General features: G+C 32.0%; 1 protein-coding gene across 13 annotated transcripts; it reads right to left on the reverse strand.

The window, feature by feature from the left end:
- Window positions 1-26,122, reverse strand: LOC105221435 (rap guanine nucleotide exchange factor 4). 13 transcript variants are annotated; one of them, XM_054234756.1, is made up of 22 exons: window positions 25,987-26,120; window positions 24,383-24,865; window positions 21,686-21,828; window positions 21,367-21,458; window positions 17,287-17,433; window positions 16,093-16,144; window positions 14,697-14,788; window positions 13,037-13,123; window positions 12,450-12,591; window positions 11,878-12,064; window positions 9,028-9,173; window positions 8,442-8,586; window positions 7,934-8,110; window positions 5,331-5,492; window positions 4,748-4,901; window positions 4,471-4,678; window positions 4,160-4,413; window positions 3,908-4,078; window positions 3,612-3,745; window positions 2,922-3,271; window positions 2,738-2,866; window positions 1-140 (listed from the first exon to the last, which is right to left on the reverse strand). In XM_054234756.1, exons 2-21 carry the CDS (start codon window positions 24,415-24,417, stop codon window positions 2,739-2,741), a joined length of 3,006 nt encoding a protein of 1,001 aa, XP_054090731.1. In that variant the 5' UTR covers window positions 24,418-24,865; window positions 25,987-26,120; the 3' UTR covers window positions 1-140; window position 2,738. The 13 variants fall into 13 exon arrangements, with proteins under 13 accessions (XP_054090731.1, XP_028902205.1, XP_028902204.1 ...); XM_029046372.2 differs by having other exon boundaries at window positions 1-2,866; window positions 26,039-26,122; XM_029046371.2 differs by having other exon boundaries at window positions 1-2,866.
- Window positions 26,123-26,346: the final 224 nt, after the last annotated feature.

A 26,346-nucleotide genomic window follows, 5' to 3' on the forward strand; every position in this document is an offset into this window, starting at 1 on the left:
CAAAATAAAGTCATTAAAATCATTCCCATTTTCAATGAGAGGAGTAATTTCAAATGTTTCATTGTATGTGTGTACATATGCTCATATGCTAAAGAGGATTTTTTGGAAATCAACAGTGTTCTAGAGACCTGCACCAGTATCTAAAAAGAAAACAAGTATACAGAAATTGAATATATGTATGTACATATATGGTTTGTATATAAATTAGAAACATTTCAAGGAATATTTCGGAATTTAAATTTCATATCGCTGCCGTAGTAGTTTTTTTAATTTATTTATTTTACTTATTATGACCTGCAATTATTTTAAAATACATATTATGTATGTATGTATATGCACATGTGGCGCTTACGGTGATACCGATATGGTAATCGTCCGATTCTATACGATTCCAGTTATACAAAGCTCTCTATGTTCCCAAAAATGGCTTGTACTCTTATTCGTTAATGTCAAAAGCACTCGTGCAGATCTCTATTGTATATGCGGTGTTTAATGTCTCTTGGACCTTAGTGAGGTATATTAATTTTAAGTCTACAAAAGTCAGTTTTAAGTATACGCCTTTCATGCACATTGCGACACATCAATATGCATATGTAGTATGTATGTATGTTAGGTATAAGTGTTTATTAAAATGTAGAATTATGCTCTTATGGTGTAATTTCAAGATTGTCAAATCTAATCACATTAACATCTATATCTATACTGTCATAATTTGTTGCTAATTTATTCTAAATTTCTAATAAATTAATGTTAGTTATTGAAGTTTAGTAACAAATATAGTAATATTTTTTTCGAGATATAAGTGAATTGTCTTAATTAAAACCTTATTTTAAATATTGTTTTTTAAATAATAATAAAGGTACTAAATTTGATCCGACTTCTTTGGCGACATTTGTTTCTACAAATATTCTAGGTTAATACTTATATAGTAAATGGACGACTTTCGAAATTTGCTATAGATAAAGTAATAAAGGCTTTGTATATAAACTTTCATTATCCCTATTGTGTATGTTGCGGTTTGGTGTTATACATTTAGAATTGTCAATTAAACGAAATAATGTAAATATAAAATTCGATTTTTAAGAAACCATTGGGTGTTTTTTGTTTTCTCTAGATATAAGATCTAAGGCTCCTAGTTTTGGTTTTTTATATTTTTATATTATTGCTTAAGGAACAAAATTATTTGTAGGTAGTTACAAGCGTAGTCAATTTTCGTAGCAGTAATAGAGTTGTCTTCGGATGAAAATATGAAATTATAATGAATCAATTTATGATTTATTAATGTGATAATTGCTTACCAATCTACAGACTTTTTCTGATTCCCTAATATTTTGATTTTTATAGATCGAAGAAAAGTAGGTCACGTAATTTATTCATGTTTTTGATCTTTTGAATACAATTTCTTATAGCTATACATACATTTTCACCTCGATGGTGGTACATTTTATTGAATAATAATTTTTAACATACTATAATATATGTATGTATTTAAGTAAATAAGGGTTAATCAAAATATTGAAGTTGTTGGTGTTTATGTGTTTACGTACTACTAAATATGCTAAAAAGTTTATAATACATACATATATTCCTACGCGCATGCTTATTTACAATATATACGAATATTAATTTGGCATAAAATATTAGCATATTCGGCATTGCAAAGCGAAAAATATATTTTCATTAAACATTTATTTATATGTACCTGTCACAATTTATTTCCTATTAATTACACGAAAAACGAAATTACAATCGAATATTTACTGAAGATAATGCAAACTTCTAACAATATTTTCAGCTAATCTTCTGATTTGTCACAGAGACAGTAGAAACAGAATTGATAAGCGTTTTATAATTACTATTGTTACGACTGTGTTATTGGAAAAGTGGATATCTATCAAATTTTACATCACCTTATTGGCCGATTTACTTTAATAATAATATATACTTTTAATAAAATACATGTACAGAATGTAAATAATATGATACACATATATGTACATGTTTGTTCTCGTACATGTATGTATGTGAATATCAGAAACAAATAACCAGCTAAAATTTTAAGTTTAAACATTTAGAGATTTTTCTACAAAAGTCAATAAAAGTAGACGACTGTAACAAATCTTATGAAATTAATAGATTGGAGAATTGCATGAGAAAACTGGTCAGACTGAAATCGATATCGTACGAGTATTTCGGTCCATTGAAATCGTGATTTGACAGTGCTTTGACTATTATATTTTTCTGTGCTGAGCTAAACCGGGATAATCTATACATTATAGGTCTATTGTTTAATTTATTTAAGAAGTGCTCATAGTTTCTAGGTCGTGTAGTTGTACACTTGAAACAAAATTTACAAATTATATAACAGTTAGTACTGAATACATGTAACTTTGAATTTGCTGGAACGACCAAACTTAAGATTGATTTATGGAACTTATAATACTCAATAAATGGAATATATATTTTTATTGTAAATTTAATGCTTTCTATGAATAAGAGTATTAAGCTTACTTTTTGTGTACATACATTTAGTTTTTTTTTTATTTTAACAATTGTTAGATAGGGACTTTAGAAATAAGCAACAGTGGAACTATTTTGAGCTTTAATTTACCATATACTAATTATGCACCATATGTATATAATTAAAGATATTAGTATTATATTTCAAAGTATATGGAATTAAAAAACATGAATAATTACCGATAATATATATGTAGGTGATAGCTAAGATACTTGCTTTATGCTTTTCGTATTGGTTCAATTTTTTGTGACATAGCTGTCAAAACCCGCTGGTTGTCAATTACACGCAGGCAACTAATATATGAACGCACTTCTCCTTCACTCTTTGGTGACGGTGGCTCAAGTCCTAAAATTAAAATAATTGTTAAAATCTAATAGAAATACCTGGGAAAGCCATTTACCTAAACTTCGAGAACGACAGAAACGAATCGTGCGCATGGTCTGCGCCATCATATGCATTTTCTCGAAATTAACTAGTCCTTCTAAGCTAGTTTTATTGCCTTCATGGGCAAAAGTCATATCTTTTAATAAAAGTGGCATGAAAGGTATTACTGGCGGTTGCAGTTTGCCTACATAAACACGATACGCACGATGATTTCGACTGGGATCGATAAGAGCTTCGAATTCCTGAAACAATTTCCGAAATTTCGAAGGTACTTTCTCCCAGGTTTGCGTGAGTCGCGAAACTGCCATATTTGAAAGACCCATGATGATGGCGAAGAAAGCATTCAGATTTTGGTATTCCTTGCAGCTACATGATAAATATAGGTATAAGTACTTGAATAGATTCACATATATAATTCTGCAGGGAAATTCATACAATCGCCTGTATATGTGTTTAAAAATATCAATTAAAATATGATAACAATCTAGCACTATGCAACATTATGAAAAAGAAGAAATATAATATAAATACTAATAAAAATAAGTAGAACATTGACAAATTATGAGAAATGAATAAATTCTATGGAATGAATATGTACCATAATTAATGTTTTTTTGCCCTACCACGAATTAATACTAATGCATTTCCCTGCAAATATAAGGCTATATGCTAACATAATATTGTATTTGAAAGTAATTTCACATACTAGGCAGCTAATTTGACAAACTTCCTTAATAATCCAACGCGTTTACACATGCTGCTGGTAGACACGATTTCCGTGACGATCCAGAATTGCAATTCATTAAAGCGGCGAAGAAATACATCCAGATTGGCGGTTATCTTAAAATAGTCGAATATTAAATCAAATTTCACATTCAATATTTGTATATTAAAAAATTAATTTTTAAAAATATTAACTTAATAGTTGAAAATACTATTTTTTGTGCTAATTGAAACCGCAATCGCTATTTAAGAGGTATAGAAATAAAAATTTCTCCTCACTTTGCCAAAGTGATGTCTCCCGAATGTTTGGTATAGAAGTTCATACTCATGTACTGCCCAGAACAGATCCCAATCAAAAAGTGTCATTTGGTAGGCTATTTCTTTGGTGCTCATTACTTCTAAATCAATGTCTATGCCTTCAATAGGACCTTCTTGCTCGGGGAGGGAAGTCTAGTGGAAAGTAATTTGTAAGTAATTTGAGTTTGTAATATAATAGTTTATGCATATTATAGTATTAAAAACTTGTATTACCAATGCGTCTAGATGATCTTTCACCGAGACAAAAAGACGACCATTCAGGCTCAGGCCAGTGGGAACGCTAACATCATTGTCTTTATAGACTGAACGCTCTCCATTCGATTTTACTTCGACTAGTACTAGATCTTCAGGTCCTCGGTTTAATTGCAACTTATCGGCAGCACATGCCTTAATTATCTCGGCGGTGGTATGCAGAGGAAATCGTAAAGTGCAATATGTGTGATCAGCGCAGTATACCCGGAATATTACTTTAATAAAAGAAATATTTATAGAATTTTTAATTATAAGGAAACCAACAAACTTACTATCGTCATCGGGCCGAATAATAGTTTTTGAAGGCGTAGTATTACCGCTAAATAAACAAATAGGCTGTCCATTTGGTGGTAACTTCCATTTCTGGCCAGTGTTTTGATTACGGTCCTCCTGGTAGCGTGTCATTTGCGTTAGAACATTGTGTATAATGCTAGTTTCTTCGCTCAGTTCTTGATCGAGTTCTATTTCAGCTGCTAAATCCTTTTAAATGTTCATACAAGTTTTATTTAACAGATGATTGTTATATTAATTTTATTATTTTAGTCGAACCTCAATAAAATCACAGACACTTGGTTCGTCGAATGCTGCATGACGTACGGCTGTCACCCATTTTTGCATGAACTGTACAACGCGCTTCTTGAAGTTAATTATATATTCCCGATCCTCTGGGGTTTGCGAGCCATTATTAGAATCGCAATGAAAAGTGCATAGTAGTTAAGGAATACTAATGCAATTAATTATTACTATTAAAAATTCAAATAAGAATATTCAACTGGGATGATGAAGGAGAATGACAACATTTTGGTATTTCATCTTGCAATTTTCTATCAAAATTCAATATTAACAATATTTGCCTGCCTGTTTTTCTATTTAAGTTTTTGTGTTTTTTATTAGATATATATTTTCATTGATGAATTCCTTAAAGCTGAACTGAAAATATAGTATGAATTTTACCGCAAAAAACTATTTTATAGTCACTGTGGGCGTTTGTTTAACAAATTCTAGTTTAAAGTCAAATAGTCAAAAAAGCTATCGTGACAATAGTCTGGAACTCCAATCCAGGTAATGTATTGAATTCATATATAAATGTAAAAGTGTTTGTGCATTTATGGTTTTATTTACAAAAGGATATTAATTGGCCAACTCATCCACTAGTTGCACAACAGGCATGAAAACAATGTGTGTAAGCAAGAAATCGTCCAAAAAGGGATCCAAACCGCTCACTTGATTGCCGAGCCGAGTTTCCAGTAAATGTTCTAACATCTTTGATGGTGTACCCGACATGACCGTATACCTGTTTAAAGTACTCAGAAGGGTTAGTGATGCAACACTTTTTTATTCTATTCGTTTAATTGTGTTAGGATTTTTTTATAATTAAAATCTTTTTTGTTATTAATGAACAATTGTAGCTACGCAAAAGGTACAGGCAAAAAAAGACCATTATAAATAAAGTTAAACATATTTTATTAGAAGATGTCGACCGAAATATTTGTCAAAGCTCTGTATTATGTATACTTAGCAGTAAACGAGCAATGAAACGAGTAATCATTAAGATCAGAATAAATAAATAAATTGAAAATTTACTCTTATACAGTGTATCAAATTTGGTCATATTAATAGCAAGTGGAACGAAAGAAGATACGAAGCGAAAAAGATAGAAAAGAAAGAAAGTTAACGAGTATATCACAATAGGACTTAGGACTTTTATGAATAATTTTTTTTTTTTTTCAGAACATGTTTAGCATATGTATACTAAAGTGAACAGGGTAACGATTAGAGTTGAAATCCGGATGTTTGTCTGTCCGTCCGTCAAAACTATAACTTGAGTAAAAATTGAGATATTCTAATGAAACTTTGTATGCGTGTTCCTTGGCACCATAAGAAGGTATTGGTATAGTAGATGAGCAAATGGAATTAATACAAAATGGCATTAACTGAATACTTATAAACTGATATAACTAAGCCATAAATGAGGCTATGAAAGTTGGTACAAAGTATGTATAATAAAAAGAAGGGACAACATTTTTTGGGAAGGTATGCATGGTCCCACACCCACCTATCATGAAAATTACTTGGAAATACTTACTTCAGATTACTTGAAAATTACTAAAAAGTGCGTTAAATCACTAATGAAAAACACCAGAAATCCTAAATTTTATGGTAAGGATGGTACAGAAGAGCTGCACTGAGATTGATGAACAAAATAAATAATGAGTGAAAAATTATATCTGTGGAAGTACTAGACCAATATCAACGAAATTCAGTTCATCCTATATACCGCAATTTTGAATTACATCTGATCGATCGATCTAATCAACATGGTGTCCAATTTAAATAGTGAATTTAATTAATTTTAAATTTATAAATTTTTTTGATATTTTATATTTGCCAAAAATAGATGGCACCGCCTAAAGGTATATAAAATTGTTTTTGATTGGAAAATGTTTTATAAATGGATGTCGCTACCATCCAATTATATATTAATTCCAACTATTTTATTATGTGTGTTTTATTTCATATATTGTTTAATATCCTAATTGCTTAAAATATCATGCAGACCAATGCCTGTAGTCTTTAGCTAGTACTATATACAGTAGCGGACAAAAAAAAACGGGACACTTACTTGCAGTGACTTTAAATCGATGTAGTATTAACAAATCAAACTCTCATATACAAGAAAGTATATTATATACATTATTCAGATACAAGAAAACGCTTTTAATTATTTTCCTGAGTGTACATGTCATTGCAAATAAAATGGAAAGTACAAAATTGTCAACATTGAGTGAAATTGATAAAACAACAATTTTGTCTTTGTGATCTCAGAGATTGAGTATACGCAAAATTTGTGAACAAATAAAGTTTATTGAGACTACTATCAGTGTTTTCCTTCAAAAATATCCAAAGGCTGGGTCTATAAAACGCAAAGCTGGCTCCGGACGCCCGAAGACGGCTACTGTCAAGGATGACCCCCATATTAAGGGGATACAAATTCGAAACATTAGAATCGAAGTTCGGAAACTGAATGGAACCGAAATCAGAACACGGATTGTACTACGGCGCCTCCAAAAAACCGTTGGCCATCCAAAAAACCACTTTTTTCAGTAAAAATGCGACAAAAACGCCTCCAGTGGGCTAAATTGCACAAAATTTGGACCAAGGAATATTAGAGAAAAGTCATATTTTCAGATAAATCCAAAATTAACCACTTCGGTTCATACGATATGTCGCACGTTAGCAGAAAAGTTGGTGAACGTTTCTATAATTCATGTGTCAGAAGTACCGTTAGGCGGGGGGGACCCTAATGATCTGGGGGTGTTTTTCTTATCAAGGTGCTGGAGAGTTGAGTTGTTAACTCAATTAAACAGCTATTACTGGAGAACATGGCCCCTTCAATTGAAGAGTACTTTTCCTATATGGACAACGTAATTTTTCAGGATGATTCTGTACCATGCCATCGAACCAAATCGAAATATTAAATGAAGACATTGTGGTATCTCTATCATTATTACTATTTAAAAAAAAATCGAGTTTCTATTGTATCGCGTTTAGTTTTAAGAATATTTTTAATAAATTCCATATTTGAAATTCAAATATCGGAAATATTTTATTTTGACTTCTAATCGAAAATGAAAAGATTTATTTTTAACTGTGTCCATTTTTTGTCCGCTACTGTATGTATAATGATGTGAGGGAATAGATATAGGTATTTTTCCCTATGTTTGTCGAACTTACTTAAACGCCGAATGCTGGCCCCGTTGCTTAGCCACTCGCTCAAGGACTAAAACATCCTTGCCGTGTTCTTGAAGTCTCAACGTGTTAGCCTCTACATCGCGCAGAATACGATTGAAATGTTCCTTATCAACACGCAAAAGGTGACAATCATTCTCCTTTAAGACGATCGTTGCAGCTCTAATTAGATACAAATGGGCTTAACTTGTTAAAAAATGTATAGATCTATACAAAATTCGTTATAATTATATTTCTAAACTAATGTGATCCACGTCACGGCGATAGCTAGTCCCATCTACTGATTCAAACGCGAATGGACTTTCATTAATTAATTTTTCCTACATTGGACAAAGAAGCGGAACAAAAGGGATGACCCTTTCATCGACTGTTTTATGGTCGATAAAATCATTACACTGTTCGTTGTTATTATCCTATTATTGCTACAAAACCAATTAGATTTTTTGTTGTAACAGAAATAAAGGTAATAAATCCTATTGTGTGGGAAACTTACCTGGGAGCATCGTTTATTAATGCGAGTTTACCAAAATCATCACCATTCTTTAGGGTAGCTACAGTACCTTTGCCATGGATTACAACGTCCACAGATCCTTTGAGTAATATATACCATGAACGACCTTCATCACCCTGATTAAATACTGTGTTAAAAGAAATATAAATATTAATAAGACTACAGGTGTTATCTTAATGCAATTTTTTTGGAAACATTTTAAATCTAAGATTGTTTAATTATAGCACATCCGAATATTGGGTATGTGTGTATTTTGAGAGTGTTTGAAAGAAAGTCACTTTAAAGTAAAGGGGACAACCACAATATTAAGTGATTTTCAATAAATGAGAGTTATAAGAAATAGGTGCGATTTTGGTACTGTGTAAACGTGTACAACTTATTGCAAAATAATAAAAGTAGTCTACAACTAGAATATTGCCCATGATTTCATTAAACATTTATTATAATATCTAAATAACGTTTACGGTACTATGCTTACATATGTACATATACATATAAATAAATTCATATATATCTACTTTCATGTACTGTTTGCTTAAGAATGATAATAAAATTAGGTTTAACTTACGTATAGTTCCAGCCTTTGCATGTGATTCAAAAACGATAATAGAGGAGAGTTCACGTTTTATACTTGTCGACAAATGTGAAAGGGCTGTTATGTGTAAAAGTTCTTCAAAAATCAGTTCAAGTTCTTCAGGGGTTCGTTCATGTGAGCTGAAATTAATAATCACACAACTAATTGAAAATGTTCATATACATAAAAGGAAAAGGTATGATAATGGACATAATCTTATAAATATATGAAAAACAGCTTCAAATAGTTTCATTTAAATAATTATTTTAATTGTTTATATTTTTATACTCTCGCTGTTGCGAGTTGCTACGAGGGTATTATAGTTTTGTCCACATAACGGTTGGTTGTAAGTCCTAAAACTAGATATAGGGTTATATATATCAAAATGATCAGGGTGACGAGTAAAGTTCAAATCCGGATGTCTGTCTGTCCGTCCGTCCGTGCAAGCTGTAACTTGAGTAAAAATTGAGATATCTTGATGAATAGTTAATTAGTATTGTGAAAGATTACTGGAAGACATATTTCTTGGTACCATAAGAAGGTTAAGTTCGAAGGTGGGCGTAATCGGACCACTGCCACGCCCACAAAATGACAATAACCGAAAACATATAAAAAGCTATAACTCAGCCATAAAATTTGGTATGAAGGATCGCACTATGAAGGGGCATATGTTGATGTAATTTTTTTGGGGAAGTGGGTGTGGCCCCGCTCCCTACTAAGTTTTTTGAACATATCTCGCAAACTACTAAAGCTATATCAAGAAAATTTTCTAGAGTCGTTTCTTTTAGGTACTACCTCATACAGTCCAAAAATGAAGGAAATCGGATTATAACCACGCCCACCTCCCATACAAAAGTTATGTTGAAAACTACTAAAAATGCTTTAATTCAGTAAGGAAAACCATCAGAAGCCTTAAATTTCATTATAAAGATGGTACAGAAATGCTGCACTCAAAATGGTATACAAAATTTTAAATGGGCGTGGTTCCGCCCACTTACGGGTTAAAAACCATACCTCCGAAACTACTCGAAATTCGGTTTATAATATCTTCCTACCTTCCCAATGATATGTTGCGAAAATAGTCCAAATCGGTTCACAACCACGCCTACTTCTCATATACCAGAACTCTAAAGTCGATCTGAATCGTGTACTTTACAATACATATATAAAGTAGGCACTAATGAAGATATCGGAGCACAACTTTGCAAAAATACTGAATTTAAAGAGTGGCAGCGCCCTTCTAAAAATCGAAATCGGTCCATAAGTTTTCAACACCAAATATGAGGACCTCAGAACTTCTAACAAATTTTTTACCGGAATTATAGTTAAGTCTCTCAAAAATTTTGAAGAAATTTTGAGGGTATATGTTTCTTCTAATAATATGTCTCCGTGCCAAAAATGAGTGAAACCGGGTCATAACTTCATCTATCTCCCATATACCTAATAATAGGGTTTTCAAACTTTCAATGGACTTTATACCATGTATATGCCGAATATAAGAGTCAAATTGTTTGTTATATTAATAAATTTAAATAAATAAATTGCAAGAGTATAAAATGTTCGGTCACACCCGAACTTAGCCCTTCCTCACTTGTTATATTAGTAATTATAATATTGAGAACAGATGAAGCCATTTAATATTCATAAACTTTGTAACAAACTTCAAGTAAATTCATTTCATTACGTAAATTCATTAGCGAAAATCGTGCTAATATTGTAGTACTCATGAGAAGATTTGAAATCGTACACGATAAGATAGTATTTCGATTTGTCAATTGTGGCTAGCTAGCTGCTTTAGTATACATACTATTTCTTATCTGCTTCACTATAAATATGACCCTATTTTTATGGAGTCCAATTCTTCCAACTTGGTTGGTTTAAGGGGTTAGGTGGGTTTCAGAGGCTAAAAACAAGAATATTTTTACAATTCTTTTTAAATATACATATACAATCACGTATTTCATATAAACAATTTTGCATATCAAAGATTGATATTTAAATATTATTTTGTGAAATTTTTATTTACAAATTCCCAAAACTCAGCCGTTGGCACCTCATCTCCTTGACATGTCTTAAAAAATATAAACATCATGGACATCATAACTCATGATTGGTTTATCTAAAAACAAAAAACCAAAAATATTTTGATAGTATGTACATTGATAAATCCAGTTAAAGATCGAAGGAAAAAATAAAATATTAATATTTGAATTTTTGACCGAGTTTTAACCAAAAGACTTACTTTTTTGTAAAATTTTCGCCATATATTGGCTCGAAAAAAGTAGTTGTAATTAAAATATAAAAAAAAATCCTTCGTTCATTAACTAGATAATGTTATTCCAAATGCCAAGGTGTGTGAATGAAAAATCTCCACTATTCCTAGTGTCCAAAAATGATGTCCCTCCGATTGACTATATCAAATTTTGTTAATATTAAATAATAGTACTGACTGGTTCACAATTTCGTCTAATAAAGAATATTGGAGCCACTTACTAAATTTATTTGCTTAACATGTTTGCAGACATCGGGAAATATTTAATTAAATCGAAAAATAGCGCAATATTATTTTCTATAGAATTTATGTATATGATGATTAGTAGATGTGAATAATACACATACCATATTCGTAAACCCAAGATGAATTTTTAAAGCTACCAAAAAACACTAACGCATACAGCTCATACATTAAAACGTTCTGAGTGCATAAGTATACTACTACATATATGGTTACAAACTTTTTAATAAAGATGTCAGTCAGCTTGACAACACTAGAAATTTGCAAGGCCAATAATAAAAATGCATGTATTCACATGTCTGAATGTGTATACTTTGGTAGATACTTACGGCTTGCGTAAAATCATTCTCAGTATTGCATCTGGTCCACGTTGGAAAAGTATGCTCAGAGACTCACGGACATGCTCATTAGCCGCATTGATATCCTCAGTCGTCGAGTAGCTGCTGGCTGTGCCATCTTCGTCAACACGAAACCGGTACAAGAAGCATTTATCCTTAAAGGGTTGCTCTTTATTCACTGAAACCGCAAAATATTGCAAACATTGTTGGTATGTTCTTGAATGACAAATTAAATTATATAAAGGGTTTTACATAGGAGGCAGTTTAAAGCTTCATTAAACTTACACGTACGTGTATTTACACAAGTTTACAGTCCGTAATGTCAGCTATATTTAGCGAATTTATCAAATAACCGATTACTTTACATATTTAGGAAAAGTAACCATATGATTAAGGAACATATACAATACTAGCGGGACGCAACTTTTTTCATAATACACATACGAACCATTGCAGAGTAGAGCCTATAGTACCGTGCGTTGTACTCTGTTTTTACACCTACACACACTTTAGGAAAACCCTTTATTTTTTAAAGTTGTTAATTATGATATTCGCGGACTAACCATGGGATAGCACGCCTTCTTCGAGCAGCGCTTGCCACATGCCAGCTGCTTGGGCCCTGGTATGAACAATAGATGACAAATTCAACAGCCAGTCTACCAATTCCGTACCTGGTGCACATTTGCGAATAAATTTACCAGCAACCTGTAAATGGACGTGTATATAAATATTTACATACATATGTTTACATATATGTAAATATGATAGTATGCGTATGTAAACTGAAATAGCGTTGGTTAATATTTTATTTATGTTTCAAAATATACATTTATATCCAAATATACAGGCAGGTTCTGCAATCCGAATGAAAGTGAAAGTTAAAAAAAAATGTTGAATTTGAAAAGTAAAATCGAAATTCAGCACAGCAAATATACTAAATATCGGATTGAAAGTGAATTTGATTGAATTTCACTCGGAAGTGAATTACAGAACCTGACTGATAATATATGATTTTAATAAATGTATCTATGTAGGTATAGGTTCTCTAATTCCACATGACATCAACACACCCTCATACATTTGTACATAAATATCCGCATAAAAAATACTGTTTCAAAATGTATATGAATATTAAGTATGGTTCACTTACTTTTCTATCCTTGAGACAGCTTGAACAGTCAGCAATGAGGAGTGTTCGCAAGGCCCAACCCATCCGATTCATTGTGGGACTCGGATACTAATGTTGGTGGATGATTTGGTGTATAATTTTGCAATAGTGTTGTTGTAATAAATAAAAAATTATTATTATTATATACGATGAATATAAAGAAAAACTAAAACGTATGAATGTGTATAGGATGTTTTTCTTTGAAGACTTAAATGGATTCGGTGATGGTGAAGTGTCATAACTAAGCAATAAATAAAATTATAACAGTAAAATTTGGAACAAAGGATCGCACTAGGAAGGGGCAGTGGCCCCGCCCCCAAATCGGTTATTTGTATATATCTCGCAAACCGATGTAGCTATATAAACCACTTTCTGCAGTCGATTATCTTAGCCATTTCCTTATACAGTCCAAAAATGAAAGAAATCGGATAATAACCACGCCCATATAACTCAATTTTGAATTCCATCTTATTCCTTCACTTTATAATATATACATTAGGAACCAATGAAGATAGCGGATTAAAACTTTACACAAATAGTGCATATCATCTCTGGCTTCATTTGTGAAAAAAATTGTCGAAAACGGACTATAACTTTTTAAGGCCCCAGATATCGAACATGTTGAACTCAGCGCCTAAGGGTAAATTTTAACCGAAAATATGGGTAAATCTCTTAGATAATTTAATGTAATTCAGAGGAAATTGTTTTCTTCTAATAGTGTTCTGTTCCAAAAATTATTAAAATCGGGTCATAACATCTCCTAGCTCCTAACCTAATTATAGGTTTTTGAAAAAACATATATGTATTGGTTAATATGTGAGATATCATATCAAAATTAAGTGAACGTATAGTCTTGGATATAGTGCACCTTGCTGGTGAAAATGAATGAAATCGGTTCAGGAATAACCTCAGCCCTCATATACTATATATGCTGATTTTCGTGTGTTATGTAAATAAAATTTCTTCAATAAATTGCGAGAGTATAAAATGTTCGGTTACATCCGAACTTAGCCCTACCATGTCTGTCTGTCCGTCTGTATATATACGAACTAGTCCTTCAGTTTTTGCAGATGTTATTTCAATTTTGCAGATGTTATTTTCTCTTCAAAAAGCTGCTCATTTGTCGGAACTGCCGATATCGGACCACTATATCATATAGCTGCCATACAAACCGAACGATCGGAATAAATGGCTTGTATGGAAAATGTTCGCATTTGACGTGGTATCTTCACGAAATTTGACATGGATTACTGCTTAAGGTAATAATATAATATCCGAAGAAATTGTTCATATCGGTTAACTATATAACCTTAATGTTTCTAGCAAACAACCCGCCTAAAAAGAATTAGTAAAATGTTTTCTTTTTTTTACTTACTTTTTCTTACGTCTTTAGATTTGCTTAAACACATAGTTACTAAAAGGAATGCACCTGTGAAGGGTATATTAGCTTCGGTACAGCCGAAGTTAACGTTTCTTCTTGTTTTTGTTTCAAATTACACGCGAAAGTCACATGAAGTAGGACCAATATGTACGTAAAAAAAATTTAATGACTCCTCTTAGGTTTGCATTGTAAATGTACTGTTTGAGTTTAAATATATATAGCACCGAGCATTTTATTTATAATATAGAAAAAATTTCTTACCTCAGAAATAGGTAAAGCGGGATTAGGATGATCAGGACTTAGAGGTCGCTTGGTTGGGGATGAAGCAACTGGAGAAACTCCGGAACCGAACCCTTTGAAACAAGATGTAAACACAGCAACGTTGAATTAAAAATATTACTATGTTTTATATTATTTTATATTAAATTATTAGGGCTAATCATTGAATCCGTGTCGATCGAAAAATGGTTCGATTCGAAAATAAAATTTACGATCACATTGAACTCACTTACTCGAAAAAATACATTCCGCGGCTAATAGATGTCGCTAATTACGAAATCATTGAATCCGTAAAATCAAAAATTTTGGTCGAAATCTATCCGTTGATGAGTGAGTTGCGGAAATTTTGAAGAAATAAACCATTTGGAATTTTTTATGTAAACAATTACTGATGATGGACTAAATTATATTTTAAATTGGTATTTTAGAGAGAAGAGCCAAAAACAGACTAACAAAAATAAATTAAAGATGTTTAAAAGCGATATAAAGTTGCACCCTCGAAATAGCGAAAAAAAATTCTCAAAGAACCTCATGCGAATTAAATATTTTTTGGAAAAAATTTCACTATATTTAAAGGTCAGTATTAATTTTTGTTGAACAAAGCAAAAAGCACAGATCAAATTTGTTGCATTTGTCGATAAAACAGTTTTACGTTCTCACTTTGAGATAAAATTTAAGTTTATCGACGGAATCAATGATCGCATGAACATTTTCGATCGAAAATCTTTATCGTATCAAAAACGAATTAGCTGCGGATTCAATAATTAGGACCACTTATATGTGTTAGCTCACTTCATTACCTGGATAATATAGAAAACGAAAATAAGAAGTAAAAAATGATAAACTACCGAATTTTGTGCGAATAAAAAAGTTTTATTTTTTACAAAAATCAACATTTAGAAATTAAAAGTAAATTTGTGGTTTTAAAAAAGTTGTCACATATTTAGTTGGATATGCATTCTGTGTTCAAAACATTTGTATTAGGACGCAATTTATAAATTTCTCTTCCAATTAATTCGATTTGAATGAAGTTTTTCTGATTTTATTTTGAAGGCTCGAAACGAGCATTGTACAGGCTAAAAAAAAGTACTAAATAACTAAAAACAGGTTTGAGATTGACATGCTACTTTTCATGAATAACTGGAAGTCCAGTCGATTCAATTTAGTTTGAGAGCGTTGTGTAGAAAAAATATATTAGTTTGTAATATCTAGCACGAAAAAACAGAATGAATTTTCGTATGCATACTTTATAAGATTGAAAGTTCGTTTCGTTTAAGACGTTGGGTATCACAGTGTTTGGTCTATAATATCATGTGTATTTAGTCTAGTTGAAGATCTCGTGGATTGCACTTTCCAATTTATTATGAAATAAACTTACCATTTTTCAATTTGCAAGTTGTAATAATGTCATTCATCAATTCTTTATTTTTCTGTAAAAAACAATAACATATTAATAAACAAAATATATTCGACTTTCATCGCATCGAAAAATTGTTATAAAATAAAATTATTTTCATATTGATAAACGGTAAGAACTAAGTTGAGGCTTACAAAATCGACTTAGCCTTTTATGATTTTAATTCTCCACAAACACATATAGCAAGTTTTGTTTTTTATTATTTTATCTGTTTGTATGTTATTGTTCTCAAATAGACTGTGAAATATTAATAAAGTTATTATGGTAATAGCGAATTCCGTATTCTAAACTATTCAAATAACACTAAGTATCATTATTATTTAAATTTTTTAAGATATTTTTTGTAAATCATTTCATTACAACTATGACGAAAATTTGACCAAAAAAGTGATTTTTTGTTTAAAATTCTGTCAAAAATTCAAATTTCAATATTTTCCTTCATTCATTGACTAGATTTATCTGTGTACTATCGAAATATTTTTGTTTTTTGGTTTTTAGTTGAACCAATCATGTGTTATGATGTCCACCGCAAGACCTTTTTTTGCCATGGGAGATGAGGTGCCAACACATAAACACATTTCATAAACCAAACCGCATTATATATTATAAAATATGTTTACTAAATGACAATAAAATAACTTACATTTAGTTAAAGTATATTAGACAATATATGCTTACTTAACTTCCAAGTTACATACAATCAAAAGTGGCCTTCATCTGACTAACCGATTTTGAATATGGTGAAGACTGTAATTTTGGTGGGAAATATGAAATAAATGACGGTTAAGAAAATCTGTTTTAAGAAAGAAATCATCAATTTTCCAAACTTGTAATTTTTCTCTTGAAGGCAAAGTACTTTTCGGATGAACCTCGTATATATGGACATCTTAAAACTTCTTTATTTTAATTATTATACTTTTTATACGGCCTGAGTTTATATTCAAATGTAATGTAATAACAGAATAGACTAAAAATACTCCGTTTAAAAAATGTTTATTCTAACTTTGTAAACTTTAGAAACTTTGATTATGATTTAAATTCCTAGAGTCCAACGACTTTTGGAATAGAGTATGAGAAATAAATTTGCTTCACTTTGTTTAGCAAGCGAATATTTTATACCAAATAATATGCTAGGCAATTAACTATATTACTTACTTCCCAAATTAGTCGAAAATCTTGTTGTTCTACACGAAGAAGCTCGCAAGTGGTTTTCGTTACAACGGTGCTATCTCGTGGTAGCTCATGTAATATGGACTCGCCGAATGTAGCACCCACACTGAGATTGCACAGAGTTACTGGTGCCTGTAAGAAAACATTATTTCTTAATTAAATACATTTACATATATGTACATATGTATATATTTGCCAATAAGAATTTTATTTTGATATTGTACATACAACGTTTTATTGCAGGTAAAACTATATTAGTTTTGTGTAATGAACAGTTTTTGTAACAGAATAAAATTAGACAATATGAAATGCCGTTTACTGCATGCTTGTGTGTAATGAATTGTTTCAAAATATGCATATTTTTAATGGGTTAATTGTATCTACATATGTAAAACTATACACATAAAACTACGACTATCGAGCCAAAATTTAAAACATGCAAATTTCATAAGTGTTACATGTCAGTAATTTTTGAAGACCGGAATGTATTATTAAAAGAGACACACTTCATTTCATTCAGATGTGTCGCAAAATGAAAGATGTTTTCGATATAGAGGGATATGTAGGCTTTCAAATTATAGTCCGCTTTCGATAATTTTTGGATGAGTGAGTAATGATTATTATTTGTGCAAAGTTCTATTATGACCCAATTTTTATTTAAACCGGTGTCGTTGCTATGGTATGTAGTGGTGGTAAATTTATAAGATGTGAAAGTAGAAACTGCGAAAAACATTCGCTAAGTTATTTATTATGATTTCTCTAGATTTTAAGATTAATTTTTTAATGGTTTCGCTTGATTTCACACCCGATTTGCCAAGGAGCTATCGGACTCATTCATGTGTGCTTCAATGACTACTTGCATACATACCAGGTCGCAAATATGTAAATATGTAAACGTAGTGTGTTGCAGTAGACATATGTATGTAGGTATTATGACAGTGTTACGGCGTGTGCTCAGCTATTTCAATCACATCAGCGAGTGCAATCAACCGCCAATCAATGTGTGCATAGCATCCTGACGAACAACGCGACGGCTGACTTATAAAAACTCTCACTATTATACACAAGAATTTACAACATTATCATTGTTTTACATAATTGTTCGTGTTGACCCTTTGGTGTTGATACGTGCATAGTTCAATTGATTAAGCATGCAATTTCCCCCACGGGCTTAGCGAAACATTTATTAAACGCATTGTGTTACATAATATCTTAATTTGTAAGTAACCGCCCAAATTACATCACTGCTAGCATTTATTAAACATTTACAGTTTGCGACATTGGATCAATTGTAAGTCTTTAACTTTCAATTCAGTGGAGCATTAGCAAATATTAAACAAAGAAGTAAGAAAGGGCTAATTCCGGATGGAAGCGATTATTTATACTCTCGCAATTTATTTATTTTATTTTATTAAGATAATACACAATTTGAGTCATATATTCGCCATAAAGCCCATTAGAATATCGAAAACCATTAAATATAGTATAAGGGAGCGGGAGTAATTCGTGAACCGATTTTATACATTTGACAATTTTAAGGCGAGCGGTGTCGCACCTCGAATGCATTATTTGTGCAAAATTTTATTCCGATATCTTAGTTGAAACTCGATTTATATGTATATTGTAAAGTGAAGGAATCAAGTGGAATTTAAAATGGAGTTTATATGGGAAGCTACGATTGACATTTTATACTCCCGCAATTTATTGATATATTTTTGTTAAGATAACACACAATTTGACCCATATATTCGGTATAAAGTCCAATAGAAAAACGAAAATCATCATATATGTACATAAGGTAATTTCTGAAACGATTAAACTAAATTTCTTCACCAACATACATTATATCTATGATTACATGCTCATTTAATTTAGCTAAGATATTTCATATATTACCCGATTTATAAGCTATTAAGCCCATAGTATTTTTGAAAATCCTATAATTAGGTATATGAGAGCTAGGGGAAGTTATGACCTGATATTAACCATTTCTTTCATTCATTTCAGATTTCCTCTGAATTAAATTAAGATATCTGAAAGATTTACCGATATTTTCGGTGAAAAATTACCATAAGGCACTGAGTTCTTCATATTCGATATCCAGGGCATTGAAAAGTTATAGTCCGATTTCGACAATTTTTTCACAAGTGATGCCAGGATCATGTACAGTATTTGTGTAAACTTTTATTTCGCTATATTCATTGGTTCCTTATGTATATCTTATAAAGAGAAGGAATCAGATGGAATTCAAAATTTAGTTATATGGGAAGTTGTCGTGGTTGTGAACCGATTTCATCCATTTCCACAGGGTGTCAAGAAAATATTATATAAAGAATTTCATTAAAATCTGTCGAGTACTTCCTGAGATATGGTTTTTGACCCATAAGTGGGCGATGCCACGCCTATTTTTCATTTTGTAAAAAATTCTGAGTGCTGCTTCTTTCTGCTATTTCTTCTGTAAAATTTAGTGTTTCTGACGTTTTTCGTTAGTGAGTTAACGCACTTTTAGTAATTTTCAACCTAACCTTTGTATGCCATTTTGTGGGCGTGGCAGTGGTCCGATTTTGCCCACGGTCCCAAGGAAGACGTGTGCCAAGTTTCGTCAAGATATCTCAATTTTTACCCAAGTTATCCGTTGCACGAAAGGACGGACGGACGGACAGACAGACATTCGGATTTCTCGACTCGTATCGTCGCCCTGATCATTTTGATATATAAAACTTATATCTAACTCGTTTAGTTTTATGACTTACAAACAACCGCTATGTGAACAAAACTATAATACTCTCTTAGCAACTTTTGTTGCGAGAGTATAAAAATAACCTTGGTATGGGGTGGTTATATGATGAAGCACTATGAGGAAATTACTATACTATAAATAATACTTTGTGATAAGTATAAACATAAGTACAAACAAACCTTATGTATTAGGGAAGTGGCGGAACCTTTGTTCGAAATTTTACATCTTAATTTTGTGGGTGTAGCAATGGTCCGATTTCGTCCCATGCAATAACAACCTTCTCATAGTGTCAAGGGACACGTGCACCAAGTTTCATCAATATAACTAAATTTGTACTCCAGCTCCTGCGCTTCAAGTTAAGAATCTTGCACGAACATACAGACATCCAGTATTAAATTCGTATCGCTCCCCCCCAGCAGTTAGTTTTAGTTATGCATAATAATAATGCATAAAACTAAATGTAGAGCTGCATTTTAAAATGGGCAATATTTTAAATTAAATGTAAACAAGAAGATATTATATCACTCTAGATCTAGTTTTAATACTACAACCTCTATTAACAACCCTCCTTCGGGACGTATTGATATGGTTCTTATGTTGCCAATATTTTGATAAATCACTCATTATTTTTTATGTAGTTTCAGCTTAAGCTCAGCAAACACATATATTGTAAGATCAAAACGCGTTTTTTCATTATGTATTTCGAGGTAGTTAATCTCATTAGAAACATTCTCAGCTTATTCTGTTAAAATACACCTTAGACATAAATACACAAAAATTCAGTAATCCTTCATTAAATCTGTATCTTTAAGCCAATAAAAAGATGGAACGAAGTATATAATTTTTTATATTTAAAAGATATTATTGATAAAAAAACAAGCTATATTTTCCTCAGATGAAATCCATATAACACCTAAAATGGAAGCAATTCTCTTACAAAATATTACTATTTTTTTTGTATTAAAAAATTAAAGAAACTTAATATTATTGGTAAGTTTGATGTCGTCACCAACGTTGACGAAATTCGCGAAAAGATATGAATGTTAATTAAAAATGGTCTGTTTGAACACATAGCACCTGAAAGCTATGAACGCATTATTGGATTGCATGTTTATACTATACTACTCTGCGTTTTGCTTCCACTTTAGAATATATTCCAACAGAATGAAGAATTAATCACCTCAAGCTGTGAGTGAATACAAATATTTAAATTGTTTGAATACTTATGAATTACCTATTGAATACTGCCTATTTGTGACATGCGAATATGTGCAAGCATATATGTATTTGTGTATGTATATACATGAAATGTTGAATCTACTTACTTTGGCATCGGTATCTGAAGCATGATAACGAACTTCCAGTGACCCACCTAGAACGGCGTACCAAAAACGACCTTGTTCACCAGCACGAAATACTGCAAAAGTAAATACAATCGGTTTTTAATATAACATATGTATACGATAATAAAATAAATGGACGATAAAACGATGTAATGTACTCCGATTTTCCAAAAGTTTCTTGAAAACAATTATATGGATATATTAATATGAAACAAAAGTAAAAATTCATGAAAGGCGATCCTCTGTACCAAATTTATGTTTTGTATCTTAATATGTGATTTAGTTCAAGCACATAGCTTACATGTTACGCCCTTTTCTAAATCCTCATAAAAGCCGCACATTGCCAATTGTTGCAGTGCCGAACTGGGTAGACGGCACAATGGCTCCACGCGTCGCAGCCGACAGGATATCAGCTCAGCATCGCGCAAGTTGCGATCACAAGGACTGAAAGTATACAAAAATGTTAAACATTCTAAAAAAGCTTTTGATATCATTGTGTTAATGCACACATTCAAAATTGGAAATTCTGCTTTAGGACTGATACCTTATGAAAATGTATACAATGATCCCCGCTTAAATGCCTGTCATATTTAAACCACAAATACAAAATTGTTTGAAATTTCCCTCTTTTAAGAGCCTTTTAATAATTTTAATTTGACATTGAATGCACTGAGTATTGTTAAAAGGAAAGCATATATGTACATAGTTTTGTAATGCTCTTTTTCATAATTTTTGTTATTAATAAGTATATTTGTATATATTTGTAAGAAATAAATGTGACTTTAATACTAAAAGAAAAAATATCAGATTGAAGTATTTGAGAAAAAGCTTGGTAATTCCTCGAGGCATTTTAGAGTGATTCATTTAAGTGCCTTCCCCGCTTAAGTGTCTCAAAAGTCTTGCATGTTAAGAAGGGGCACTTAAGTGGGGATTTCTGTATTTCAAATAATATTTACATGGTTTTATATTTTTTTTGTTGTGAAATTTTTTTTAACGATTTACAAAGTCTACTGATGTAAGCTGATGTCTACCGATGAAAGCGAGACACATTTGCAGATATAAAAAGAAAGAGGCCGAAATGCGAGAGTACGAAGAGCTTGAGTAGCTGTCCAACATGGGTCGAAAATTTTATGAAAAATGAAGCGTCTTACAGAAAGTTTCAAGACCGATTTTCCAACCATGAAGAAATGCGAATAGCAGCCGATGGATTGCGGGCCAAACTATTCAAATACGCGGCGAAGAACTGACAAGCTTCTTTGCAGAATATGGTCCGACGAAAGCATGCCCGACGGTTGGAATCTCAGTGTGCTCTGCCCAATCCACAAAAAGGGAGACCCCACAATCTGTGCCAATTACCGTGAGATAAACCTCCTAAATCTCGCCTATAAGGTTCTATCGAGCGTACTATGTGAAAGACTAAAACCCACCGTCAACAAATTGATTGGACATTATCAGTGTGGCTTTATACTTGGAAAATCAACAACTGACCAGATATTCACCATGCGCCAAATCTTGGAATCGCGAAAAGAGGATTGAAACACACCATTTCGTCGATTTTAAAGCTGCACAAAAAGGAGATGTCTCTATGCCGCGATGTCTGAATTTGGTATCCCCGCAAACCAATATGGCTGTGTAAGCAACACCAAAAACTCCGTCATGATCGGGAAGGACCTCTCCGAGCCGTTGGATACCAACGACTTTTCAGACAAGGTGAATCACTGTCGTGTGACTTCTTTAACCTGGAAATAGAGAAAGGTACAATCTTCTATAAGAATGTACGCCGATGATATCGATATTATTGGAAAAAGCAACCGCGCCGTTAGTTCTGCTTTTTCCGCACTGGATAAGGAAGCGAAGCGAATGAGTCTGATGGTGGATGAGAACAAGACGAACTATCTCCTGTCATCCAACAAACAGTCAGCGCATAAGCGCTTTGTCTCCCACGTCACTGTTGACAGTCATAACTTTGAAGTTGTAGATAATTTCGTATTCCTAGGTACCAGCATCAACAACACCAACAATGTCACCTTGAAATCCAGCGCAGGATCACTCTTGCCAAAAGGTGCTACTTTGGACTGAGTAGGTAATTGAAAAGTAAAATCCTCTCTCAACGAACCAAAATCAAACTCTACAAGTCGCTTATTATTCCCGTCCTGCTTTATAGTGCAGAAGGGTGGACGATGTCAACATCCGATGAGTCGACACTCATAGGATAGGAAAGTTTTGCGCAAGAATTATGAACAGAACGCAGACGATGTAGCGATGAGCTGTACTTGTATACGACGACATTGACATAGTATAGCGAATAAAAAGACGGCGGCTCCACTGGCTAGATCATGTTGTTCGAATGGACGAAAACACTCCAGCTTTGAAAGTGTTCGATGCAGTACCCGTCGGTGGAAGCAGAGGACGAAGAAATACCAGGTGGAGATCGACCTGGTTACACTTGTTATTTCCAACTGGCGCCGAATTGCGAGGGAAATTGAAGAATGACGCGCTATTATCGATTCGGATATAATCGGATAAAACGGTTTCTACGTCAATTACCTACATACATCAATTAGCTTTAACGCTGCATTCTTATAACATGAGCATCTCTGGCATTTTAATAAATGTACTGAACAGAACGTTTTCTGAAAAAAAAATTATTTCTGGCACAACTGTGAAGTGTCGTTATTGTGATTAAAAATAATGTGACTAACAGTTACATTCTTATCTCACATGCTTATCTCGAATAATTTGTTTTCAGGTCATTCGATTAATTTCAAGAGCCCTAGCTTGGTCCCAAATGCCAAACATAATTTTTATTTCATTGACCATTTTTTTAAGCTGGGGAGAAGCGATTACTACTACTCTACTGTAACTAAAGCTGTTGAAATTTTACCATTAGCTAATTTATTCCATGTTTGAATATTTTAAAACTCAGACTAAAACTCCTTCTTAATACGCCAACTGAAAATGTTTATTAGTGATTAATTATTTATGTATTGTTACTTACCGTTTGTCCATCGCCGTAATCCATTCCATTGCCATTATTTGCGGCGTTTATATTAATTTTTCTCCACAATTAAATAATGTAAATGTTTCCGGTATTATTTTTCTTATTACAGGAAATTTAAAAACGTGTAGGACCAAATTAAATCTACATTGCTTTTCTTTGATGTAGATATATTAGTATTCAGGCTGAGAATAGTCATTTATTTTGAAGACTAAAGGCTAGTTATTAATTTTTTATAAAATACTCATTTCATCACTTCCATCCTACGCATTGCTTTATAAGTAATATTTTTTTTCTATGTTGTTTCTATTCAATGTTGTTTTAATACGTTTTGATAGCGACTCATCGATCAAAAGAGCGATACATTCAGATAAACTGACAATGTCTTTGCATAACTGTTATCACTTTTTTATTTCTTTAATTTCCTTTAACAGCTGTTCCCTGACTGTATTTGCTGAAGTGTCTTTTAATTTATGATTTATGCTGCCGTTGTTGTAAAGTATTAAATGAAACCACGAATTTAAATATATTTAAGTTAACACAAATTTATAAAATATTTTAATTACAATTACAATTAAATACCCATTAAAATTGTTTGTCACTTCCTTGATTTTCTAAGGACAAGTTAGATGTATTCTAGTGGATTATAGAATCCGTTTCGGAGTAAATTATCAAGGGATGATTTAAGATCATTTTTACTTGTTTGTTGCTGTCGGTAAGAAGGTAGTAGTTAAAAGTCGCTGAAAGAACGAAAGGCTAAACCCAAAAATCTAGTTGGAGAAGTGTTTCGACGAATGGAAGAAGCGCTAGGCATAACATAGAATGGGGACTATTTTGAAGGGGACTACATTAATGTAGACGAATCAATAATTTTTTTTTTTTGTAAAAAAACGAAAATTCTCGTAAATTTTTGAAGACTAATCGTAAATGAGCGCGCTAGATGGCATTGTTACAGGATTATTGTCCAACTATACATACTATACATATGTACATACGTTTATATGCAAATATGCGATACATAATTAATGTACGCACCTTAAGAAAGAATTTAGCATTAATGTCGCACTTCATTATAATGTTTTTCAACACTATATACTATAATTATATGTAAAAATGTATGTACAAATGTATGTGCATGAGAAAATATGAAAACATTCAGGACGAATCAATGGATTTTCGAAATATCACTACTCTCACTAGTTTTTGATTCCAATGTTGTAGTAATGTATTTTATTTTTAACTTTGAAATAGGAAATTATATTAATTATTAATGAAAATATATACACTGACTGAAAGTAACTAACAGAACTTAATACATCTAATATTTTGTTTTTTTTTCACCGCACAAGTCGAACTCATCAAGATATCCAACACACATGTAGAAATCAGAACACGCCGCATTCATATGAAGGCACCAAAATCCTATTCATCAATGCATTACAAATTCACACTCAAACATATTGGCGCCTGTTGTGGGTTTACTCAATGATTTAAGTATTCGCAGGTATTTAAGAACTGTAAATTGATGTTTACCTCAAACACTCTTTTGATCAATTACAAATGTATGCAGTAATATATATATATATATATATATATATACGTACATTTGTGATATACATATGTAATTAGTTTAGTTTTCGAATTAATATTTGGTACTTTTGTTAAATGTTAGTATTTGCCCAGATAGTAATTATCCGCTGAGAACATCCATGCTCGATTGTCGGTTGTTTTGCAACTGTTGCAATATATACTTCGAGCTTTGCTCTTCACCATACTTCTTAGAGCTTTTGAAAACATCCCCTATAGAGAAGTGTGTTGGGTAAACTGTTTATTCGTATTTGCAATGTACATATGTTTAAACAAACGGAAAATATGTATATGCAAATCTCTAGTCTAATCCGTCTTATATAAATAAGTATCTATAAATTTGGCTCTTGTTCCATGCATGCTTGTGTCGCTTACAC

This window comes from Zeugodacus cucurbitae, chromosome 6 (genome assembly GCF_028554725.1).
Source record: "Zeugodacus cucurbitae isolate PBARC_wt_2022May chromosome 6, idZeuCucr1.2, whole genome shotgun sequence".
Taxonomy (NCBI): domain Eukaryota; kingdom Metazoa; phylum Arthropoda; class Insecta; order Diptera; family Tephritidae; genus Zeugodacus; species Zeugodacus cucurbitae.

Bases quoted from the DNA above. Each gene is read 5' to 3' on its own strand.
- LOC105221435 (XM_029046372.2), bottom strand. From the start codon at position 24,417: ATGGCAATGGAATGGATTACGGCGATGGACAAACG. The intron at 21,459-21,685 runs GTAAGCTATGTG...TTACTTTTGCAG, and splicing joins TTTAGAAAAGGGCGTAACAT to TATTTCGTGCTGGTGAACAA. The intron at 4,079-4,159 runs GTAATACAAGTT...ACTTTCCACTAG, and splicing joins AAGATCATCTAGACGCATTG to ACTTCCCTCCCCGAGCAAGA.